This window comes from Spermophilus citellus, assembly GCF_964194105.1.
Source record: "Spermophilus citellus genome assembly, chromosome: 12".
In the NCBI taxonomy this organism is placed as follows: domain Eukaryota; kingdom Metazoa; phylum Chordata; class Mammalia; order Rodentia; family Sciuridae; genus Spermophilus; species Spermophilus citellus.
Window position 1 is genome coordinate 13,107,239 of NC_138198.1, and position 21,582 is coordinate 13,128,820.

Below are 21,582 nucleotides of genomic sequence, written 5' to 3' on the forward strand. Positions count from 1 at the left end.
ATTCATTTGTTAAAGTCTATCTAGATTATGATATTTAGGAATTTGTCCGTTTTATCTAAGTTATCTAATTTTGGTGTACAATTGTTTTATTTCTATAGTGTTAATGGTAATGTCCCCTCTTTAGTTCTGACTCTAGCAATTGGAGTCTTCTTTTTAGGGTTTTGTTTTTGTTTTTGTTTTTGTTTCTTAGTACTGTGGATTGAACCCAGTGGTACTTAAACACTGAACTACATCCCCAGTCTTTTTTTTTTTTTTTTTTGGTTAATTTTTGAAACAATTTTGCGAAGTTGCTCAGGGTCTCGCTAAATTGCCCAGATGGCCTAGAATTTGCAAACACCTGGCTCAGCTTCCTGAGTCTCTAGGATTATGGGTGGTGGGGGTGTGTACCATGGCATCAGCCTGGGTCCTCTTCTCTCCCAGCCACTTGTTCAGTCTAGCTTAGGACATAGCAATCATGTTAATCTTTTTGAAGAACCAGCTTTGAGTTTCCATTAATGTTTGATTTTCTATTCCCTATTTAATTAATTTCCATTCTGACTTATTATTTCCTTTTTTTAGTGTAAGGTTAGGTTATTGGTTTGATATCTTCTTTCTTTAGATATTTACACATGTAAATTTTCCTCTAAGCATGATTTAGATGTTTTCCATAAGTTTTGTTATAGTGTTCTTCATTTCCATTCATCTTAAATTATTTTCTGACTTCCCTTTTGATTTCTACAACCTGTCAGCTATTTAGGAGTGTGTCATTTACATGTATGTATAAGTTTACCCAGTTTTTCCCCTGCTATTGATTTATACTTTTCATTCTACTGTGGTTGGAAAACTTACTCTGTTGCCATTACTTCAGTGCCTTGCTTTAGCTAAGGCAAGTTGGCCCAAGATTGATAACCCCACAACATAAATTAAAAATTGTCTGTTAAAATGAAAAAGAATACAATTTAGTCATCCCTGAAAATGACCATGCATAATTTTTGAAAGTACGACAGTTGAAGAATGACTATTAACTAAATCTCGCAAGGGAATCATTTTAATGCTATTAAAAATAATAGAATAAGAAAGTCTGCATAAGCTTCGTGCGGTGGTGCACACCTGTAACCCAAGCATCTAAAAGGGCTGAGGCAGAAGGATCTGAAGTTCAAGGCCAGTCTTAGTGATTCAGTGGGACCCTGTTCAAAATTAAAAATAGAAAGGCTATCTCAATGGTAAAAGCATCCCTAAGTTCAATCTCCAGTACCAAAAAAGAAAACAAGAAAGTGATGTTAGAAGAAAAATCACTGATAATGAAATCTGTAAACGAGAAGAGACCCCAAGGACACAGGACTTCCAGTTCACAGAACAGTTCAGGGGAAAAAACTTAAAAAAGAACAGAAACCCATTTAAGCCTTCCACAAAAATGATTCCCCAGAGTTCAACCTAAAGGTATAAGAGTATTTTAAGCAAACTTTTTTTTTTTTTTTTGTACCATGGATTGAATCCAGGGGTACTTAACCACTGAGACACATCTGGAGCCCTTTATTTAGAGAACAGGGTCTTGTGGACTTGCGCAGGGACTCACTAAGTTGCTGAGGCTGGCTTTGAACTCGATCCTGAGCTGCTTGGTATGCCACTGCACCTGAGGAATGGGCATGTGTAGTATAGCTCTATTAATGACCCTTCACTGAGAAGAGACCCCAAGGACACAGGACTTCCAGTCCACAGAGCAGTTCGGGAAAAACAACTTAAAAAAGAACAGAAACCCATTTAACCCTTCCACAAAAATCACCAAGGTGAGGCTAGCTAGAATGTGTTTTAACCATTGCTTATTAATTGAATTAAAGGGAAGCCATATTTTATGTTTGTTACATGCTGACCTTGGAAGAGAAAGAAGCGTCTCAGGGTCAAAGGAGAACACAAGAGCGAAGCACAGCTCCAGACCCCTGTATGTAGGGAAAAAAGACAACAGTTTTAAACAAGAAAGGTCTTTTTTTTTTTTTTTTTTAAAGATCAGCAAAAATTAGGCTGGGCACTATGGCACACAACTGTAATCCTAGCTGCTCAGAAGGCCTGGGGATTCAGCTCAGTGGTTAAGTGCCCCTGCGTTCAATCTCTGGTACTACACGCAGGCAAATTGGCAAATTAAATAGTGGAGGTTTGAAAAAAAAAATTTTCATTTTGCTAATTTCAGACAAAAAATGGATTTGTTTAATTTACATAACTCTGAACTCTGGTTTCTTAAACTTGTCAAGAATTCTCCATTTTAAAACAATTATTGTCAAACACCAAACTCTTGATATGAAAAAAGGGTATTTTTGTATTTTATATGACTCATATAAGATATTACTTATATCTGGGTGTAGTGGCATGGGCTTGTAGTCCCAACTTCTTGGGAAGCTGAGGAGAAAGGATCACAAGTTCAAGACCAGCCTGGGCATCTTAATGAGGTCCACCTCAAAAAAGAGTAAGGTACTGCTTGTCCTCACTTTTTAAATCTGATGGGAATTAGGTAATATGGCTAAAAAAGGAGGGTCTAGAAATTTTGTTATAGGAAGTATATTTGAATAACCTCTGGAACTAACAGAAACTTAGGTTAAGTCATTTTACCTTTGTAGACTCCAAATCCTATCTGCATTAAAATAGTAATTTGGCCTAAAATTTGGATCCATGTGAACTTCCCCAGATTGAATCTTTCTAATTAGTTGAAGCTAATAATTCTACTTACATCATACTCAGAATATCATATTGGTTTTAAAATAATTGTTTCACCATTAAGAAGGTGAAAGCCATTGCTTGGCTTAGTCTTTTCTAGTCTTCATGAATGTACTCATACTCTGTTTATGTTTTACCTTATTTCTCTACTTTCCCTCAATTTTTATCAAAAGGTACATCATTCCCTTTGGGATAGGTTAGGTAAATTATAAATATATTAGATTTTATAGAATGAAAATGTAGAAAACATTGGTTTAGGATATTACTTAAAGAGCACTACTGGATATTTTCTAGATACTTTCCAGATAAATATATTTTCCATAAGAAAGGAAAAGTTAATTCTTTACAAGATTAGAGACCAGAAGAAGCCAATTTTGTTGTATTCTTATTGGGTCTATGTACTTTTAATTGTGGGGATAAGGTCACATGCTGGTTTGCATGCTGATTTTAAAGATCATTGATTACTATTCAACCTGATTACAAGACATCAGTTTCAAATTGTACTTTAGGATTGTTCATGGAATTAGGCCTGCCTGTGGAGTGATAATTTACAGTCCTTTGATGGGGATGAAATCAGTATATACCGCTGAAGAGGATGACTTCAGAGAAGACTGCTACAGGGACACTTTTATGCCAGTGAAAATCCCCATCAAAGGAGGATGGCATCATTGCAGGATTTCAGTTAAAGTATTTTCAAATACCAAAAGTTTAGTCGGGTGCAGTGGTGCACTCCTGTAATCCAGCAGCTCAAGAGGCTGAGACAGGATTACAAGCTGGAGACCAGCCTCGGAACTTAATGAGGCCCTAAGCAACATAGTGAGACCCTGTTTCAATATAAAAAATTAAAAGGGCTGGGGATGTAGTTCAGTGGTAAAGTGCCCCCCCCACCCCCTGCTTCAGTCTCCAGTATCAAAAAACAAAACAAATAACAATAACAAAAATCTAGTCATATTGGTATACACAAATTTTAAGGCATCTGCCTTTTATGTTCTTAGCCTTCGTGTAATGAGAAATAAGTGTCAGCACTTTTTGTTGCTCTTTGCAAGTGGCAGAGAGAATTGAGCTGGTCAAGAGGCCTGGATTCCACTCCCATCTTTTTCATTTACTAGTCCTCTATTTTTTTTCCTGTTGACTGTATTTCTCACCTATAACACAGGGATAATAATATCTGACCCTACAAGTTGTATCACTAAAGAAAGCACTTTGAAAGTATAAAAAAACACTCGAAATTTATAAGGTATTATAATGATGAGGAATGAAAATTTAGGTTGCAACACTGAAAAAATATGCTGTCCTATTTTTTTTTTTCCCTTTTTGGTGCACTTTTCTAGGTGAATGTGCCTCTTAGGAGCAATTGCCTGGAAGTGTCTGGGATAAGCTTGGGCTGCACAGACAGGTGTGCTCCCTGAAGGCCGTGCTCCCTGAAACACTCAGCAGCTCAGCCAGCACATCCGGAATGTGAAGCATGAAGTACATTTATTCTGCAAAAATGATAAGTAATGTAAGAAAAAATGTCAAGGATTCCATTTTTTAATAAACACAACAAAATCAATGAAAACAAATCATTTTTGGAGCAATATGCCGTCGTTTTTCACAGATCTCTCAACACTGAAAAAGACATTTAGATGTTGGTTTGAATTGTCCAGACATTTCAACCACATAGTACAATTTTTAGAAGTTGAAGTCATAGAATGACCATGACATCAGGGTTGCGACTTAGCTCAGTGATAGAGCACTAGCATGCTGGAAGCCCAGGGTTCATTTGCCTAGCATATTTTAGGCACTGAGTTCAATCCTCAGCACCACGCAAAAATAAAGTCATTGTGTCTGTCTACAACTAAAATTATTATTATAATAAGAAAAGAAATCAATGACAGGGGATGGGATTGTGGCTCAGTGGTAGAGCCTTGGCATGTGTGAGGCCCTGGGTTGGATTCTCAGCACCATATTAAAATAAATAAAGGTCCACTGACAACTAAAAAAAAAAAAAAAAAAGTCAATGACAAATGACAAATTGGGCCAAATATACTGAACACAAAAGTATTTGAATCTTTGAAACTCAACTGAAAGTGAAAAAGAGGAAAAGTGCTAACTAATTCCACAGGATACCTTGAACTCCACTGATAATGTATCAACCTCTGGTAGCCTTTGAGGGGCCAGCAGTCACTTTTGAAGACTCTTGTGATGATGGTGGGGCTTTCAAAGGGTACTGAAAAATCATATAAAAGAATTATGCTGCCTTTGTACAGAAAACGTCAAATATTCAGCCTATATAAAATAAAATCACTGATTTTTCAAGATTTTCCTTCTGTGTAGAAATGGAACATCAAGCAACATTCTAGCTCTCATCTTGCCTCAACCTAATGACATACAAGCTTTATTTTAAATGTAAATCATAAAGATTTACTTTAAATGTGGTATAGCCATGAATTTGCACAGGGCACATGCACAAGTGGGTGCACATGCATATACACATACGTCTTTCCATTGTATATATACCCCTGTGACTCAGTGCCATTATGTTTTTCCCTTCCAAAATATTTTTAAAATTATCCCTTAGGAAAGGAAAAAAATCTTAGTGTTACAAATTTGTTTTTAAGAAGACACCTTTTAAAGATCAAGCTTAACATTAAATTTGGATTTTTCATTTCTACTTCTCCTTTCCCTCATTGTTACCTTTAGGTGGATATGTATTTACTACTCATGCCTGATACTTAGTAGCAAGCTCCTGGATTGCTCAGCTGATTAATTCATTTCAGTTATTTCTTGGGAGTAAAGCAAGGACACAAGTGTTTTTGGCTATAGTTATTCAAATGCAGTGGGGCAGCAGTATCCCACAAAGCCAGAAGATGGTGGTGCTGTCCACAAAAATAGACCATGTCACTCTATTGTTCAATCTATTTTAAGCCCCGATGTATTTACAAAATCCTTATAGAATCTAAACTTTTCAAAATAGCAAAATTTGAGAATGTTTGGGCATGATTTTAATCATAGTCTTACACACAAGGAATCAAAGCTCTTTGCCTGTGAGGGTGTGTTCACATATAAATACTGCATTTTTACAAAGGAGATTATGAACCCATAATTAAGTGGTGCTACCTTTTAAAAAAATCTATTTTACTATTTTTGAACAGAGGATTGAACCCAGGGTTACTTAACAAGTGAACCACATCCCCACCCCTTTTTATTTTTGAGACAGGGTTTCCACTAAGCTACTTGGGTCCTCCCTAAATTTCTGAGGCCTATCTTGAACTTGCAATCCTCCTGCCTCAGCAGGAGGTGCACCACCATGCCCAGATGTATGTCTTTAAGTGAAATTATAATAAGGTGCCTAAGGAGCCCCCATCCCTTAGACATCTTAGACATTAACAATAAGCAGCTGTGATTTTTTTTTTCCTGCAAGATGTAATGTTTAGCATGAGGTTTCTAATATTGCACATAAAATGGTAGTTCCTATAAATTTCTTACTTGGTTGATGTTTTCAACTTTGAGGTATTTCACACAAGACTAGCCTTAGAAGTAACTCATTTACCAACGGGTGATTTCTTTTTTCTTTTTCTTTCTTTTTTTTAAATACTTGTTTTTTAGTTGTACACAATATCTTTTATTTTGTTTATTTAATTTTTATGTGGTGTTGAGGATCGAACCCAGGGTTCTGGCGCATGCCAGGCGAGGCTCTACTGCTACGCCACAACCCCAGCCACTCCATGGGCGATTTCTTTACTTAAGAATTACTTTTTATTGCTTGTTTAGCGGGTTACGTGAGGCCCCGGGAGTAATTTCCTGCATTCTGTGGCTAATTGCCTTGGGCTGAGTTTGCCACTGTGCTGTCCATTCCCTGTCCGGTGAGCAGACTGGGTTAGGTGGGTGATGACGCGTGTGGTTATGGAGACATTACCGTAGTGAGGGGGCTGTTCTGATGTTACCGATGATCTGAAAGGACACTGAAATAGTCATCTGCAAATGACGGCCACGTCCCAGGCCTTGATCTAGGCGACTGGAAAGATTCAAGGAGGGACATCAGAAAGGATCCTTGACCTTAACGAAGATGAGAAAGGAAGATGCACAATAAAAATCTAAAAACCAGTAGAGCAGGTGCGTGGAGAGTACGGAGTGGATGGTCAGGAGAGGGGGAGGCCCGGGCCGCGGGGATTCCCTGCAGGCCGGGCTCGGGTTCCTGAGGAGAATTTCTGCAATCCTGTTCCCGGGGCGGGTCAGTGACAGCGACTACCTGCTTTCTCGGCCAGGTGGCCTCGCGGCTGGCTTGCTCCGGCAGCGCGGCGGCAGGCGGGGAACACCGGCCGTGCCCACCTCCGCGGGTAGCCCCGGGCTGAGCGCCACGCCCCCGGCGCGCCGGCCCCCCCTCCCCCGCACGTCCTGCCGCCCGCCCCGCCGCGCGCTCCGCTCCCTCCCTCAGCCGCGCATCCTCAGCTCGGCCGCGCGGGGCTTGGGCCGCGGCCCCTCCCCAACCGCGCCGGCGCCCCCGCGCACGCCCTCCGCCGGCGGCGTCCCCGCCCACGAGGCTCCGGGGCACGCCGGGCGGGGTAAGAGGACGCCAGCGCGGCCGACCGGCCTCTCGGAGCCGCCGCGGCGCCGGCCGCCTCGCTCGCCCACGCCGCCCGGCCCTCGGGTCCCGCGCCTGGGCGGCGCGCGCGGCCGGGTGGGGCGCGGCTCGGGCGGAGGCGCGCGGGGACGATGCCGCGGAGCTGAGCGGACGCGGCAGCGGCGCGGCGCCCTCCGCGGGATGGCGCAGGCGGCTGGCGGCGAGGGCCCGGCCGAGCCCGCGGCCGCGGCGGGCCCGCCGGAGGCGCTGAGCCTGGAGGAGATCCTGCGGCTGTACGGGCAACCCATCAACGAGGAGCAGGCGTGGGCCGTGTGCTACCAGTGCTGCGGCTCGCTGCGGGCCGCCCGCCGGGCCCCGCGCCGCGTGCGCTCGGCCGCGCAGGTCCGCGTCTGCAGGGACGGCGCCGTCACGCTGGCGCCCGGAGACGAGGGCCCGGCGGCCGCGGGTGAGCCGGGCGGAGGGCGCGGAGGGCGCGGAGGGCGGGCGGCGGGCGAGCCCGGCCGAGGGCGGCGAGCGGAGGGCGGCAGGCGGGAGGGCCCCTGCGCTGGGGGCTGCGGGCCGGCGGGGCCTCCCCTCCGCGGCCGCTCGCCCTGTCGGCGGAGAGCTCAGAGCCCCGCGGCCCCGCGCAGAAAGCGGTCCGCACGCACCGGCCCTTGGTGACCGCGCGCGGTGGTTACCGAGCCGTAGAGGTTCTCAACCGGGGAGGAGGCTGCGGTGTGGAGAGACACTCAGGACTGCAGGGCTCCTGGAAGCCGCGGACGTGGTTTGCCGGTGTTGGGTTTTGCCGAGATGACAAACAGGCTCCTCAGTAAAGACTTGACTGAATGTTGAGGGCAGAGGGGAAACGGCTTGGTCACCTATTGTCTAGTGTCAACCAACCTGCACCTCCTGGGGACCAAGAGGAGGTTGGCGGTATGTTTCTCCTGCCAGTTTTTATCTAATTCCGTTTTTTGAGAGGCAGGTCTATTAAAACATGGGAAAACAACCCACCTTCCACTTTGAGAAAGTTGATGGAAATGTCAAAATGCTTAACGTGAAAGATGTAATTCAGAATTAGTCTGTAAAAATGGCATTCAGTGAAAATCCTTTTCTAAATTAAAAACATTCAAGATTATAGTTATTCTTTTAGTCCTACCAGAACATTTCTCTTTCTGTGTGTGTGTGTGTGTGTGTGTTAAACCCATTTTTATTTATTTAAAGTCAGCTTCTAATTTTTTAAACTGATTTGTCCTCCAATTGCACATATTTTTGAGGTACCATGTGATGTATCCACACGCGCATACATTGTGTTATTTAAAGCCAGCCTTTTGAAGATTCTTTTGAAATTATATTTCAGATTTTCTGGATCTGATGCATTTGTTGTGTCTGGACTTGGACTCAGTTGTAAATACTACCTGCAGTTATCATTTATTTAGAGTATTAAGATGGAATGAAAAGATACCTTTTTGAAAGGATAGTGAAGCTATGCCTTGGTACTTAGCTGTTTTCTAGGAGAAGTGGTAAGCAGCCTGCTTTTAGAAGCAGCCTTGGTGCTTTCCAGAGAGAAAAACCCTGGTTTTGAATAGTCTGTTTCCTCAACTTACTCCAAAGAGAGTACTCCAGCTGCCAAAGACTGACGGGTTTTTTATTGTTGTTGTAGTTAGAACTTTCCTTATATGACATGCATGATTTTAGACATCCTAGTGTAGTCTCAGTGTAATGCACTGCGGAGAGAATAGTGAGCAGAAATGGCATGGGTGTGCAACTGTCCTCTTCCTCCCTTCCTTCTGCATGTGACCTCTGCTGTCAGCTGTGGAGAGAACCTGATCAATGTTGATGAAGTCATGAGCATTTCAGGCCCTGTTAAAAATGTTTAGGAAGTCCATTATAAAATCTTATTGATATTAACTTATTTTCTCAGGATTTACAAGTAGCTGCATGGCTGTGCAAGACATAGTGTTTTTGAATATTTAATCATGATGCTTAGAAGTGATGAGTAATTTGGCACTGGGCATACTTGTGTAAGTTCTAGTTTTAAGGAAAAATTGTATTTATACAACATCCATTGTAAGAAGCATTTTTCCTCTTGTATTTAGTGTGATTATATGTGGTTAATAATCAGCATTGTTTACATTTTCAAATGTTATACATTGAGTTATTTTCTAAATGGAGGCTTAGGGAGTCCATCTACTTGCTGAAAGTCATACTGGGAATTCTGAATTTAATCCAAGTCTTTTTAACCTCTACTCTTTGTAGTACTGCCGAATGACAGATTTGTTTTGATTCCTTTGTAGCTGAATGACCTTGAATAAGTTCCTTAACCCTCTTGTGTCCAGCCTTCTGTATAAAAGCATAATACATGTCTTTTTTTTTTCTTTTCCCCTATCCAGGAAAGGTTTAAGTGAAATAAATATATCTAAAGTGCCTGACACTTTTTTACCCTATCCCCTGATCCTTTCATACCACAACAGTGCCTGTAGTTAAGCTGTTTTTTATTTCTACTCAGAATTGAAACAGATGTCTAAGGGCTATTTTTCTTTTTGGTGCCAGGGGTTGAACCCATGGCTTTGCCATGCTAGGCAGGTGCTCTACCACTGAGCTACACCCCCAACCCCTAGGCAAGGGTTTCTCAGCTGAATAGCTATTTTTGGATGAATAGTTCTTTCTGTGGAGGCCTCCTGTGCAGCATCTTGGGTTTCTACCACTGGATGCCAGTAAGCCCTATTTGTGACAATAAAAAGCCTACAGACATTGCCAACTATTTCCTGAGGACAAAATTATCCCCTGTTGAAGGTTACAGATGTGCCCAGGAGTGTGTTCATGTGTAGCAGTGGATACTGGTGGTAGTCCTTAGGTGAGCACACCTTTCAGTTTGCTGAGCTGAACAAATGGTGGCATTGCTTCTTGCTGCCGCTGATATCATCCCAGTTAGCCCCATCAGAAGAAAGAGAACCTCATAAGCTTTACCACCTTGTTTGGGGGCTGAATGTAGTAATAATTGACTTTAGTTCTGTTTTACTGTTTTTTTGTGGTGCTGGAGATTCAACATATGGCCTCAGGCATACTAGGCAAGGGCTCAACCACTGTGCTTCACTCCTAGACCAGTTCTTTTAAAGAGAGTGATCCTCCCTCAGCATTGAGGGAGTTTGGTTCCAGATCCCTTGCAAATACCCAAATCCTTGGACTGGCATGGTGCTTGCATGTAACATTAGCACATCTTCTATAAATTGCTTTTGATACTTAGCATTATGTGGCAACCCACAGATACTGAGGGCTGACTCTGCAGATCCATCCCAGAACAGTTCCATTTAGCTTGGATAAAACAAATAGGAGTACATTATAGGAGAAATAGAAAATGACGAAAATTGTCCAAGGCATAGAAATGAGACACATTGGAAGGAAGAACAAGTGATTTTATTTAGCATTCAGATATATCTCAGAGCAGTGTGGTATAAAACTGAGGGAGATAAGGAAAAGGGAAATTGTGGATTGTAAAACCAGCAGTGTGTTTTATGAAGTGTTTCTGTGATGACAGGAGGCTAGATTGCCTGGAATCAGGAGGTTTATGATTCTTCTTAGGTAGTTTATGTAACATTCTTATCTTCCCCAATGTTCAAGCAGTTGTGCTCATCAGACCTTATTGTGGGGAGAGTTTCTTAGGTGCAGAGTGATGAAGTTTTCATTTTCACATGCTGACAGTCAAGGACCTAAGGATATGGGTTCTGGGTGCTCACGAGGAAAACTAACTGGCACTTAGAGTGCACTTTGGTATGTTTAGGAAGTAGTAACTGATGAAATTGAGGTAATATTCTAGATCTTAAAAGATTAAAACATTTGTTTTTCTGGAATGCCACAAAGATTTACTAATAGCATAATATTAGAAATTAGAATCATGCATGGGCTGTCAGCCTTCAGGACTTAAACACATTAAATGACAGCAGTCATTTATTTAAAAATTTTATTTCACTTTTTTAAATATGCCTTTAGTTTTGGTTGTGTAAAGAACATTTTAAAAATTATGGTCACATCTTGATTTTAAATAACCTTAAGGTTAGTAATAGGTTTTCCTGGGAGGAACAATGAAGGCTGTGTGCACACTAATAAAGACATCCCTTGAGAATGGTTTCTTGGTGTAGGGAACATTCAGGCTTTGTTTGGGATTTGAAAAGAGGATATGATCAGTCAGCTTCTCAGTAAGATTCTTGCTAATTTATTGGTGAGAATGGTGTTGGAATAATATCTCATTGGATTTTTAAGAGAAAATATTTGTGGAGAAGGTGGAGGTAATGAAAACATGTTTAAAAACATTTTTGTCCACTCTCGTTTTATTTCTTGTGTGATTACATCCTGGCCATTAAATGAAAAGAACATAGGAGGTATGTGTGTGAGTCCAGGGCAGGTGTTGGGGGTTAATGGTGAGATTAAGGGCTGGTAAATGCCTGATCGGACAGGAATAGGTAAGACTCATCTTCTGTACGGTGGGTTTCTACTATGTGCAAGTGGTGTTCTAGTTTTCATGGGTTATTTAAACTTAAAAAGTTGTAGTCATTGAAAAGGAGAAAATAAAACCTAAACAGAGTGGTAAATTTGCCATGAAGTTAAATGAGACCTTAAATTTCAAGCCCCTTTATTTACCCAGGCCCCTCCCAGTTCATTTGCAAAACTAAATCATGATTAGATAAGATCAAAGTCACTCTCAGTGTCACCTTCCAACATACTTTCACTTGGATTGTGTGGTCAGTGCGCTTTGGGGAGAGATTCTGAAAGAGCACATGATTTCTGTCTTTTTTTCTGTCTCATGCAAAGGGAAACAAAGAATTTATATTCAGGTGTTGGTGCTTCAGTAACTTGGGGGTCTGTCAAGAAAGCATTAGTCTCGCTATAAGTTTTGACTGAATGAGAACAATCATTGATCTGCCAAGGGTCATGTGTTGGTTGGTGAGAGCCCTGGGTGAGCTCAACTGTAAGGTCACAGGTTCTGCAGGCAGCAGTTCCCATCCCTTTTCCTTAGGGGTGTCACAAGGCTCTCTGTAGTTCCACTTGCTTCTTGTTGTCCAAGTGGAACACAAGAAAAGGGTCTCTTTCAAGTATTTAAAAGGATGAAGGAAATACTATTTGTTACCCGTCCCCCCCAAAACAACGTCGACAACAACAACAACAATTTTATTTTGGACAGAATTTTAAGTTTACAGAAAAGTACAGTGATAATTCAGAGAATTCCATGTGCCCCTCACCCACTTCCTGTGGTGCTAGCACCTCAGAACTGCATGAAGGCCAGCAGTGGTATACTACTGTTTCCCTGAGCTCCTTACGTGCCTTGGGTTCCCCCAAGTTTTCTGCCTCTTTCCTCTGTAGAAATCCTGCCCAGATGCTGTCCTGCAGTTAGTCGTACTGCTTGTTCTGTTTTGGTCTGTGACAGTTTCCTGGTGAAGTGTCTCTCCATTTGGGAGTGTCTAGACGAGGGTGCTGGAAGAGAATTCTAGAGGAGAAGGGCTCTTCTCAGGTGGTGCTGGGGCCTGGAACGTCAGACACTATGTTAACCTTGACACTTAGTTAAGCAAGTTTTTTCCCGGTTTCTCTGCCAAGTTATTGTTTTCACCTTTTCTGTGCTCTTGTTTAGAAATGGGATGCTAAGTCCAGCCTCATTCAGAAAGAGGGCCAGGTGAGATTGTCCCCTTCCCCCATTTACTTATTGATCCAGTCACCTATTTTCATCAGTCTGGATTCCCACATATTTTGTACTTTGGTCATTATCCACTTACACTCTTTTGCTGCTCAGATAGTTCTAGCTATTGCCACTGTGGCTCTCCTTTGGGGTGGCCACTGGCCTTTTACCCTTCAGCCATCCTTTTTGGTGGCACACATCCTTGCTTTTTGGCACTGCAGGGTGTTTTGAGTCTCGTTGTGTATTTCCTGCCCAGCACCTGGCATTGGCTGAACCTCTAAGGAGCTGTGGTTCCTTGGCTGGGAACAGGTGGACCCCAAAAGCTGAGCCCCACCTATGCTTGCTGCTGCTCCAGTTTAGTTTTTGTTTTAATGTAGGAGAATTGCAGTGTTAGCTTCATTCCTTTTGGTGCTCATACTGCTAGGTTTGGGGTTTTTTGCTGGTGTTCTGCTTCTGCTGGAAGCCACTGTCCTTTCCTTTGCTCAGCAGGTATTTACTGGATACCACAGAGCCAGGCTGAGTAGGGAGGGTGACAGCAGGCTGTGTGTCAGAGGGAGAAATGCCTGGGAGCTGAAGCCAGAGAAGCCTTTGCTGGGATGTTGAAATAGACTCCTGGCGCTCAGGGGAGGCTGCCTGGGTGTAGTGGGCAAGCATTCATTGACTGAGGTGTGCGAATGGTCAAGAAATGGTTTGGGAAATCTCAAGGTCATTGGCCTCCCTCTTTCAAGCAGCTGTGGAGACTGGACTGATGGTGTCCCTAAAACAGTAGCATAACCATCTAAGTGATAGCCAGTCAGCCACATTTGAAATGGTTCCCTGTTTGCAAATGTGCGCTTTCATTAGGGCTCTCAAGTGCAATGTGTAGGTACAATACACTCCTTGTGGTGTGCGGATCTGCTCGTGGAACATCTTACACAAACAAGAGAGATGAAAACAGTGTGGTCAGGCACAGCGTTGGCTGAGTATTTCAGATTGCTAGCTGGGATCATATTTACTTTAGGAATGTGAAAAACACTGATACATAGCATATAAAGCGATGCAAGTTAGTTGGGAAAGGTCACAATATTTTCTCCAGTGCTAGTTCTGTGTGGTTACTTTGGTGGCACAGCCAGGCAGGGTTTGTTTTTTCCTGCTTTGAATCTACTTGGGCCACCTGATGCAGCCTTTGCTGCTCGCAAGCCAGTGCCCCCCGGCTGCGTCCTGTGCGTTCTCAAGTGTGTGAAGGGGAGGATGTTCCCTGACATCTTGCTTGTTTTGTTGCTGGCATTATTCTCATTCAAATTCCTCGTCAGATTTTTAACCAGTTCAAGTGCATTTCATCGTATAGTTTGAATCATCTAGTTGAGCAGGTGGTGGGCTGATAACCAAGTACTATAAGGATCTCTTAACAGACTTTTTTTTGTTGGTGTGCATGTTGTATATATTTGAAGATAAATAATTGGCCACTTCTAACTAAAAAGCATTTTTTTTCCACATTTCTTACTCAGAACTTATTTCTTGGGCTTCTTGGGCTTTTTCCGGTTTTTCCCTGCAATATTTTTTGAAAAATAAATACATAAATACAGGGAAGTGCCCAAGTCATTAGTAATACAACCATGTAAATACCAACCCAGTAAGAACCACACTCAGCATACAAAACAGGACCAGACCAGACCAAATCAGAGCAAGAAAGAGGACACCACCAGTCACCCAGAGCCCTCAGCTCAGCTAATCATTGTCTTAGTTTTTGTCACCAGAGATTGGATTTGCTTGATTCAGAATCTTACATTGTGGGGGCTGGGGATGTGGCTCAAGCGGTAGCGCGCTCGCCTGGCATGCGTGTGGCCCGGGTTCGATCCTCAGCACCACATACAAACAAAGATGTTGTGTCTGCCGAAAACTAGAAATAAATATTAAAAATTAAATAAAAAAAAACAAAAAACAAAAAAGAATCTTACATTGTGCTTATGTCTGCTTTTTGAAAATCTTTTTCTTTTGTTTGGTGCTGGGGATAGAACCGAGGACCTGGCCTGCTTGGCATGGACTCCATCACCAAGCAGTACTCCCAACTGGTCTGGCTTTTTTTGTGTGTGTGTGTGTGTAGTGCTGGGGTTGAACTCAGGGCCTTACACATGTGAGGCAAGTCCTCTACCAACTACATCTCCCCAGCCCCTCTGTGTGACTTCTTTTAATCAACTTTGCATTCATGACTTACATTATTTGTTGCATAGTATTCAACTATATGACAATACCTGAATTGTTGTATCCATTCTGCTGTTGACGTGCATTATGAATAGTTTGGAATTTTTTAGTTGTTTCAAGCACTGCTGTAAACACTGCTGAATTACTAATATTTGGCTTTTAAAAAAATCTGCCCTTATTTGTTTTCTATTTGTCCCACCTGCTCTGTATACATTTTCTCATTCTCTATGAATATTTTTAAAAATTATTAAATTTTCTTCTTCATTGTAATATTCCATTTTTTTTCTTGTAGTTGCCTTACAACATGCATTATTGACTTATTAAATCTCACATAAATTGTTGTATTACTTTCTGTGTAATGCAAAGACCTTAGAACATTAACTCTGTATTTTAGTTAATATATTTAATTAATTAATTTGTTTGTTTATTTTGGTATTGAGGATTAAACCCAGGAGTGCTTAACCACTGAGATACATTCCCAGTACCCCCCTTTTTAAAAATATTTTGAAATAGGGTCTTGCTAAGTTTGCTTAGGACCTTGCTAAGTTGCTTGAACTTGCGATCCTCCTGCTCCAGCCTCCTGAGCCCCTGGGTTTATAGGTGTGAGCCACCGTGCCCAACAGTTCATATATTTTAAATGCCAAAAGACAGTATTTTAACACAATATAATATTCATTAGATTGTTTTACAAAAAGTCAACTCAGTCCTTCCAGGGAATTTGCAACTTCAAAACTATTTTCGAAGTACTACTAAAACATCTTTCTCAGTGTCCACAGGAGATTAGTTCCAGTACTATCCCCAGTATCAAAATCCACGAATGCTCAAGTCTCATATATAAAATGGTGAAATATTTATATATAACCTGTGTGTACATCTCCGTGTAGTTTGAATCATCTCTATATGATAGGAAAGGTAGCAGAATACAACAGTTACTAATAGGGCATTATGTAAAATTGTGGATGTGTAACTGATGTGATTCTGCAATCTGCCTTTGGGGTAAAAATTGGGAGTTCATAACCCACTTCAATCTAATGTATGAAATATGATATGTCAAGAGCTTTGTAATGTTGTGAACAACCAATAAAAAAAAATCTCTATATGATTTATAATTCCCAGTATAACATATATGCTATGTAAATAGTTATATTGTTCAAGGACTAGTGATGGGGTGGGAGTGTGTGTATGTTTAGTATAGGCACAGTGTTTTTGTATCCACAATTGGTCAAATCCACTGATGTGAACTTGGGCTGACTATATTTGCTCTTTTTCTTGGATTACTGTATCTAATTCTGGGTCTATTTGTCCCACTGAGGAACTCCTTTTAGTATTTCCTTTAGAGCAGGCCCTGTCATTGTTGAATTCACTGTTTTTGTTGGTCTGAAGACATCTCAGTTTTGTCTTATGCTTTAAAAATACTTTTGTTCTAATTTTATTTATTTATTTATTTTTGGTAGTGGGGATTGAACCCAGAGGTACTTTACTTCTGAACCACACCCCAAGCCCTTTTAAATTTTAATTGCTAGGTTGCTTAGAGCCTTGCTAAGTTGTTGAGGCTGGCTTTGGACTTGCAATCCTCCTGCCTCAGCCTCCTAAGCTGCTGGGATGACAGGCATGTGCCACTGTTCCTGGCCTTTCGTCAATATTTTTAAAGCAAATTTATTTAAAATGTCACACAATGTAAAGTGCATAAGTCCTACATGATGAGTTTTGCAGCATGAATAGATACATGTAGCCTTGGAACACGTGTAGCCGGTACAGCACTGCTAGCATCAGGGTGGCCTACCTGTGTCTGGTCATGGCCGTTGTGCCTGCTTGCCTTGTGAGCTCTGTCTACTGATGAGCTTATACAGAACCCATAGTGTGTATAGTTTTACATCTTTTTTTTTTTCCTAGCCTTTGTGAGGTTGAACCTTGTTTCAATTCATTTGTTCGTATTTTAGTGTGACATTCCAATGCGTGACTGTACTGTTCCCATCTCACTCTACCTGGACTCTGAGTTTCAGAGACCCATTTATTAGATACTGTGATACTGCTATAAACATTATGAACATATCTTTTGGTATAGGTATAGCATTTGTGTCAAATATTTAAATATGCAGTGGTTAGTTCACGGTGGGTGTTCAACATTAATAGATATTGTATTTTTGCCAAAAGTTTTCCAATGCGATTTTTAAACACAACCTTTTAAAAAAAAAACCAGTCTAGGACATCAGTATAAATTTTATGTGACTAAGGTTATTAATAATGTATATTTCAAAATAGCTAAAAGAAGGGCTGGGAATGTAGCTCAGTGGTAGAGCACTTGCCTAGCAGTGTTGGATTCAATGCCTCTTACTCCTCTACCCTCCTACACCCTAAAATCAAAATAGGTAAAGGAGAGGATTTTAAGAATTCTTTTTTTTTTTTTTTTTTTTTTTTTGGTACCAGGGATGTTTAACCACTGAACCACATCCTCGTCCTTTTTTATTTTTTATTTAGAGACAGGGTCTTGCTAAGTTGCTTAAAGCCTTGCTAAGTTGCTGAGGCTGGCCTTGAACTTGTGATACTCTTGCCTCAGCCTCCTGAGCTGCTCAGAATACAGATGTGTGCCATTGTGCCTGGCAAGAATTCTTACTGCAAAGAAATAACTATTTGAGCTGTTAGATATGCTGGGTACTCTGATGTGATCATTCCACAATATATACATGTTAAAATATCACTTTATACCCCATAGCTATATATACAATTATTATTTGTCTATTTGAAGTAAAGCTAAAGTACTGGGGATGTAGCTTAATGGTAGAATGATTGCTTAGTGTGCATGAGTACCTGGGTTTGATCCACTGCAGAGAGGGGGAGAAGGGAGAGAATGTGAGAGGGAGATATTAGTGTCATATGTGGATAGGTTTTATTCCTAATAATATCAGCACTTCATGGCCTGTGTTTAGCTTATGAAAACTGACCCTTAGGTTATATTGATTTTTTTTTTTAAGTAGAACTATTGTCTTTCCACCTTATTTCCCATTTTCTTCACCCTCCCCAATATAATTAGAAGCCAAATTCTTATTTAATATCTTAATACCTTTTGTTTCTGAGAAATAAAGCTAGGTTATTATATTTGACAGGTATGGTAGAGTGCCATTAACAATCCCCATAGGGCCTGGCACGGTGGTGCATACTAGTAATTCCAGCTTGAGAGGCTGAGGCAGGAGGATCACAAGTTCAAAGCCAGACTCAGCAACTGAGTCCCTGAGCAGCTTAGTGAGACCTTGTCTTTAAGTAAAATATAAAAAAGGCTGGGGATGTGCCCCAGTGGTTAGGTGCCCCTGGGTTCAATCCCTCTACCAAAAAACACAAAACAACAACAATAAAATAACAATCTCCATAAGTTGCCTGGTCATGGACATGGCCTGTCTTCCTGGATATTTACTCAGAATACTATGTCAGAGGAATCCCTGTTACATGACTTTATTTGCTAATTTCAGTAATATCTGAGTGCCTTCTGAGTGAACTGTCCCCCAGGTGGAAGATAGAATGAGGGGTGCAGTATACCCATGCCTAGATGAAGCTCGTAGCTGCATTGACACCTGGCGTACTGTACAGCGACCTCAGAATTTCAGAGACTGTAGAACCTGTGAACCCAGAGCAGGGCGACTGGCTGCCTGTGACACCTGGCTGGTGTCAGAAGAGGTTTTGTTTCTGGACAAGGTAAAGGAGGAGCAGTAGGTGAAAGGAAGGCCTGGGAGGCAGATGCATTGGGGTCGAAAGGTTGGAGGTGTAATGGGAGACAGTGTGCCACCCACCGGAGTGGTGAGTGCCCAGTGTGCTGCCCCACTTCCCCTGGGAACCCTCACTGCGGTGCTGCTAAATCTGTGAACAGCCTGCGTTCTCACAGGGTGCTTCAGGCTGCCCCTACCAGTGATTTGGACTTGGCATGGAGGTTAAACCTGTTTGTCCTCTCTGGTGGGCGTTCACTGTGCCTGGGGCAGGGATGTGTGTGGGAGAGCATGCTGGCTGGACTCTGGCTACCCAGGAATGGGCACCAGAGAGGCCAAGAAGGACCTGTAGGGAGGGGCAGCAGGAGGGTGACATGGAGGGCTTTGTAGAAGGGCTCTTGACGGGGTGAGGCTCGGGCCCAAGATGCTAGTGGCCCTCCACGCTGTCTTTAGATCCTGATTGCTCTGAGTTGAAGAACCACTCAGGGGCGCAAGGGCTACTCAGACCAGAGGATGGAGGGCTGACAAGGGGAACTGGAGCAGGGCGAGGCTCTTGAGTTCCTGATGTGTGGGTGAGAAAGAGGCAGGAATCTTCAGACTCCTGGTCTCCCTTCCTGGGTGTTGTGGAGGCAGGAGGGCAGGTCAGGGAGGGAAGAAGATGACTTGGGCTTCATGGAAGTTCAGTTGGCTGGGGAAATACTTTTCCTATGGAGTCATGTCAATTCTCCTGTCTTTGGTTCTTCCCGGTACTTGTACATCAACTGTGTAATATCCTGTGGTGACATGGAAAGAACATGAGACTTGGCTACAAAAGATGTGGTTTTGATTCTTGGCTCTGATGCTTACTGCTTAGTTGTGACCTCAAGCAACCCATGTAACCTTTGGCTTTCTATTTTTTTCTTATTTTTAATCTATAAAATGGAAGTAATATTCAGTTAGCTTTTTTTGTGTGTGTGTGTGTTGAGGATTGAACCCAGGGGTGCTCTACCACTGAGTTTCACCCCCAGACCTTTATATATATATTTTTTATTTTGAGACAGGATCTCTCCAAATTGCCCAGACTGGCCTTGAACTTGTGATACTCCTGCCTCAGGCGTGCACTACCACACCTGGCTGTTCAGCTCTTCTTACAAAATTGTTTTGAGAATTAAATGAATATGTGTGAGGACATTTCGTCAGCTCATACATTCTGCACAAATATATTGTCACTGAACTATTATTACCCTTTGTGAAAAGATGAGTATTTTAAGATTCTTTGATTCAAGATTGATAAGAAATTCTGAAACAATATCAGATACAATTTTTGGAGGTCCATAGAATGATTCTTGAGGTTGAAAAAAATCTGAAACTGTAGGTATTCATATTTGTCTTAGGGCTGTACTAGGTTTTAGAATAGATCATAAGGACTGGGGATTTCGTTGGAGAATACTAGAAAAAGGTAATTAGCATTTGAGAACCATTTATAGTTTTACCTGCTTTCCGTGTGTATAATCTTGTTTTTCCTGTTCTTTACTACTTTTTAACTCATTGTATATTACTTTCTAATTAATTTAGCTTTTTAAAACCTTTTGGGGAGTGAAAGAGAGCTTATTTCCATTAATAATAAAAATAATGTAAATACAGCATTTCCCCTGAACTGTCGGAACAAATTTTACGTAAGATCTGTAAGAGAAGATAGCTTAGACAAAGTGAAACATTTGGATGATTCTTTGCTTGGTGTGTTAAAATTTAATTTTGATGGGAAATTGTCATAATAGTTGCTCCCAAACTCATGTTTTCCTTTTAGTTAATGTCATTTTGTTCTGTTTGTACTTAAAGATCCTGGGCAGGGAATGCAGCTCAGTGGTAAGGTACCTGTGCCCAAGGCCCTGGGTTCAATCCCTAGCACCCAAACAAAAACTTAGTATTTTACTCACAAGTATAATAAAAAGCAAAGCTTTTTTTTTTTTTTTTAACTCTCTCCCCCTTCTCCTTCTCTCTCTCCATGTGTGTCTGTGTTTATAAATATTTATATGAATGAAAATTTAAATAGATAAAAATGTGTTCCTTAGTAGGTTTGTGTATGTGTGTGTAGGGAGGCAGTGCTGGGGATGGAACCCAGGGCCTCTTTCCTGCTGGGCAAGTGCTGTACCACTGAGTCACCCTCCTCCTGTCCCTACCTAGGTTTTTTTTTTTTTTTTTTTGTAGTTTAAATCAGATATACTCAAATCTTTTTTTTTTTTTTTTTTTTTTTAAAGAGAGAGTGGGGGACAGAGAGAGAGAGAGAGAGAGAGAGAGAGAGAGAATTTTTAATATTTATTTATTTTTTCTTAGTTCTCGGTGGACACAACATCTTTGTTGGTATGTGGTGCTGAGGATCGAACCCGGGCCGCACGCATGCCAGGCGAGCGCGCTACCACTTGAGCCACATCCCCAGCCCAGATATACTCAAATCTTGATAGGGATGAGTAATAAAGAGGTAAATGGATATGGATGGTGGAGTTGTGATCTATCTAAGGGGAGATAGGGCCAGCAAGATAGAAGTACCTGAGCTGCCTGGCAGGGCCCTTCCTGACTGGAAGATCTCTTGCATGGTCCTGGGTCACAGTGGGGAGGAGATCCTAAGGATGTGCAGGGATATATGGAAGGGACACAGGACCTTCACTGACAGGACATTTAGGAGGCAGTGGCGATTCTGCCCGGGAGTCCCCTCCCAGTTCTTGTTCTTGAAGGAAGTGTGGTCTTAAGTGTATTTTTAAATTTCATGAAATTTAAGCAATCTTTTAATTATTATTGCTAGAGAAAATGTAAGTGTTTACAAAAAGTATCACAGA

The 21,582-nt window shown here is 41.8% G+C and overlaps 1 protein-coding gene and 1 long non-coding RNA gene across 5 annotated transcripts in view; one reads left to right on the forward strand and one right to left on the reverse strand.

Moving 5' to 3' along the window:
* LOC308631777 overlaps positions 1-7,110 on the reverse strand; it is a 21,929-nt gene extending 14,819 nt beyond the window's left edge. The window contains exons 1-3 of the long non-coding RNA XR_014018335.1: positions 6,917-7,110; positions 6,584-6,723; positions 1,851-1,916 (exon numbers count right to left, since the gene is read on the reverse strand). This is a non-coding gene — a long non-coding RNA (uncharacterized lncRNA). The remainder of the gene's footprint in view (positions 1-1,850; positions 1,917-6,583; positions 6,724-6,916) is intronic.
* A 159-nt stretch (positions 7,111-7,269) lies between these two features.
* Positions 7,270-21,582, forward strand: part of SPIRE1 (spire type actin nucleation factor 1) — a 144,173-nt gene continuing 129,860 nt past the window's right edge. For 2 of the 4 annotated variants that reach the window (XM_081263255.1, XM_081263256.1), the window contains exon 1: positions 7,275-7,694. In XM_081263255.1, the coding sequence (XP_081119381.1) occupies positions 7,430-7,694 (265 nt within the window). In that variant the 5' untranslated portion in view covers positions 7,275-7,429. Of the gene's footprint in view, positions 7,695-21,582 lie in introns of all 4 variants that reach the window. The other 2 variants (XM_081263253.1, XM_081263254.1) reach the window with 2 other exon arrangements.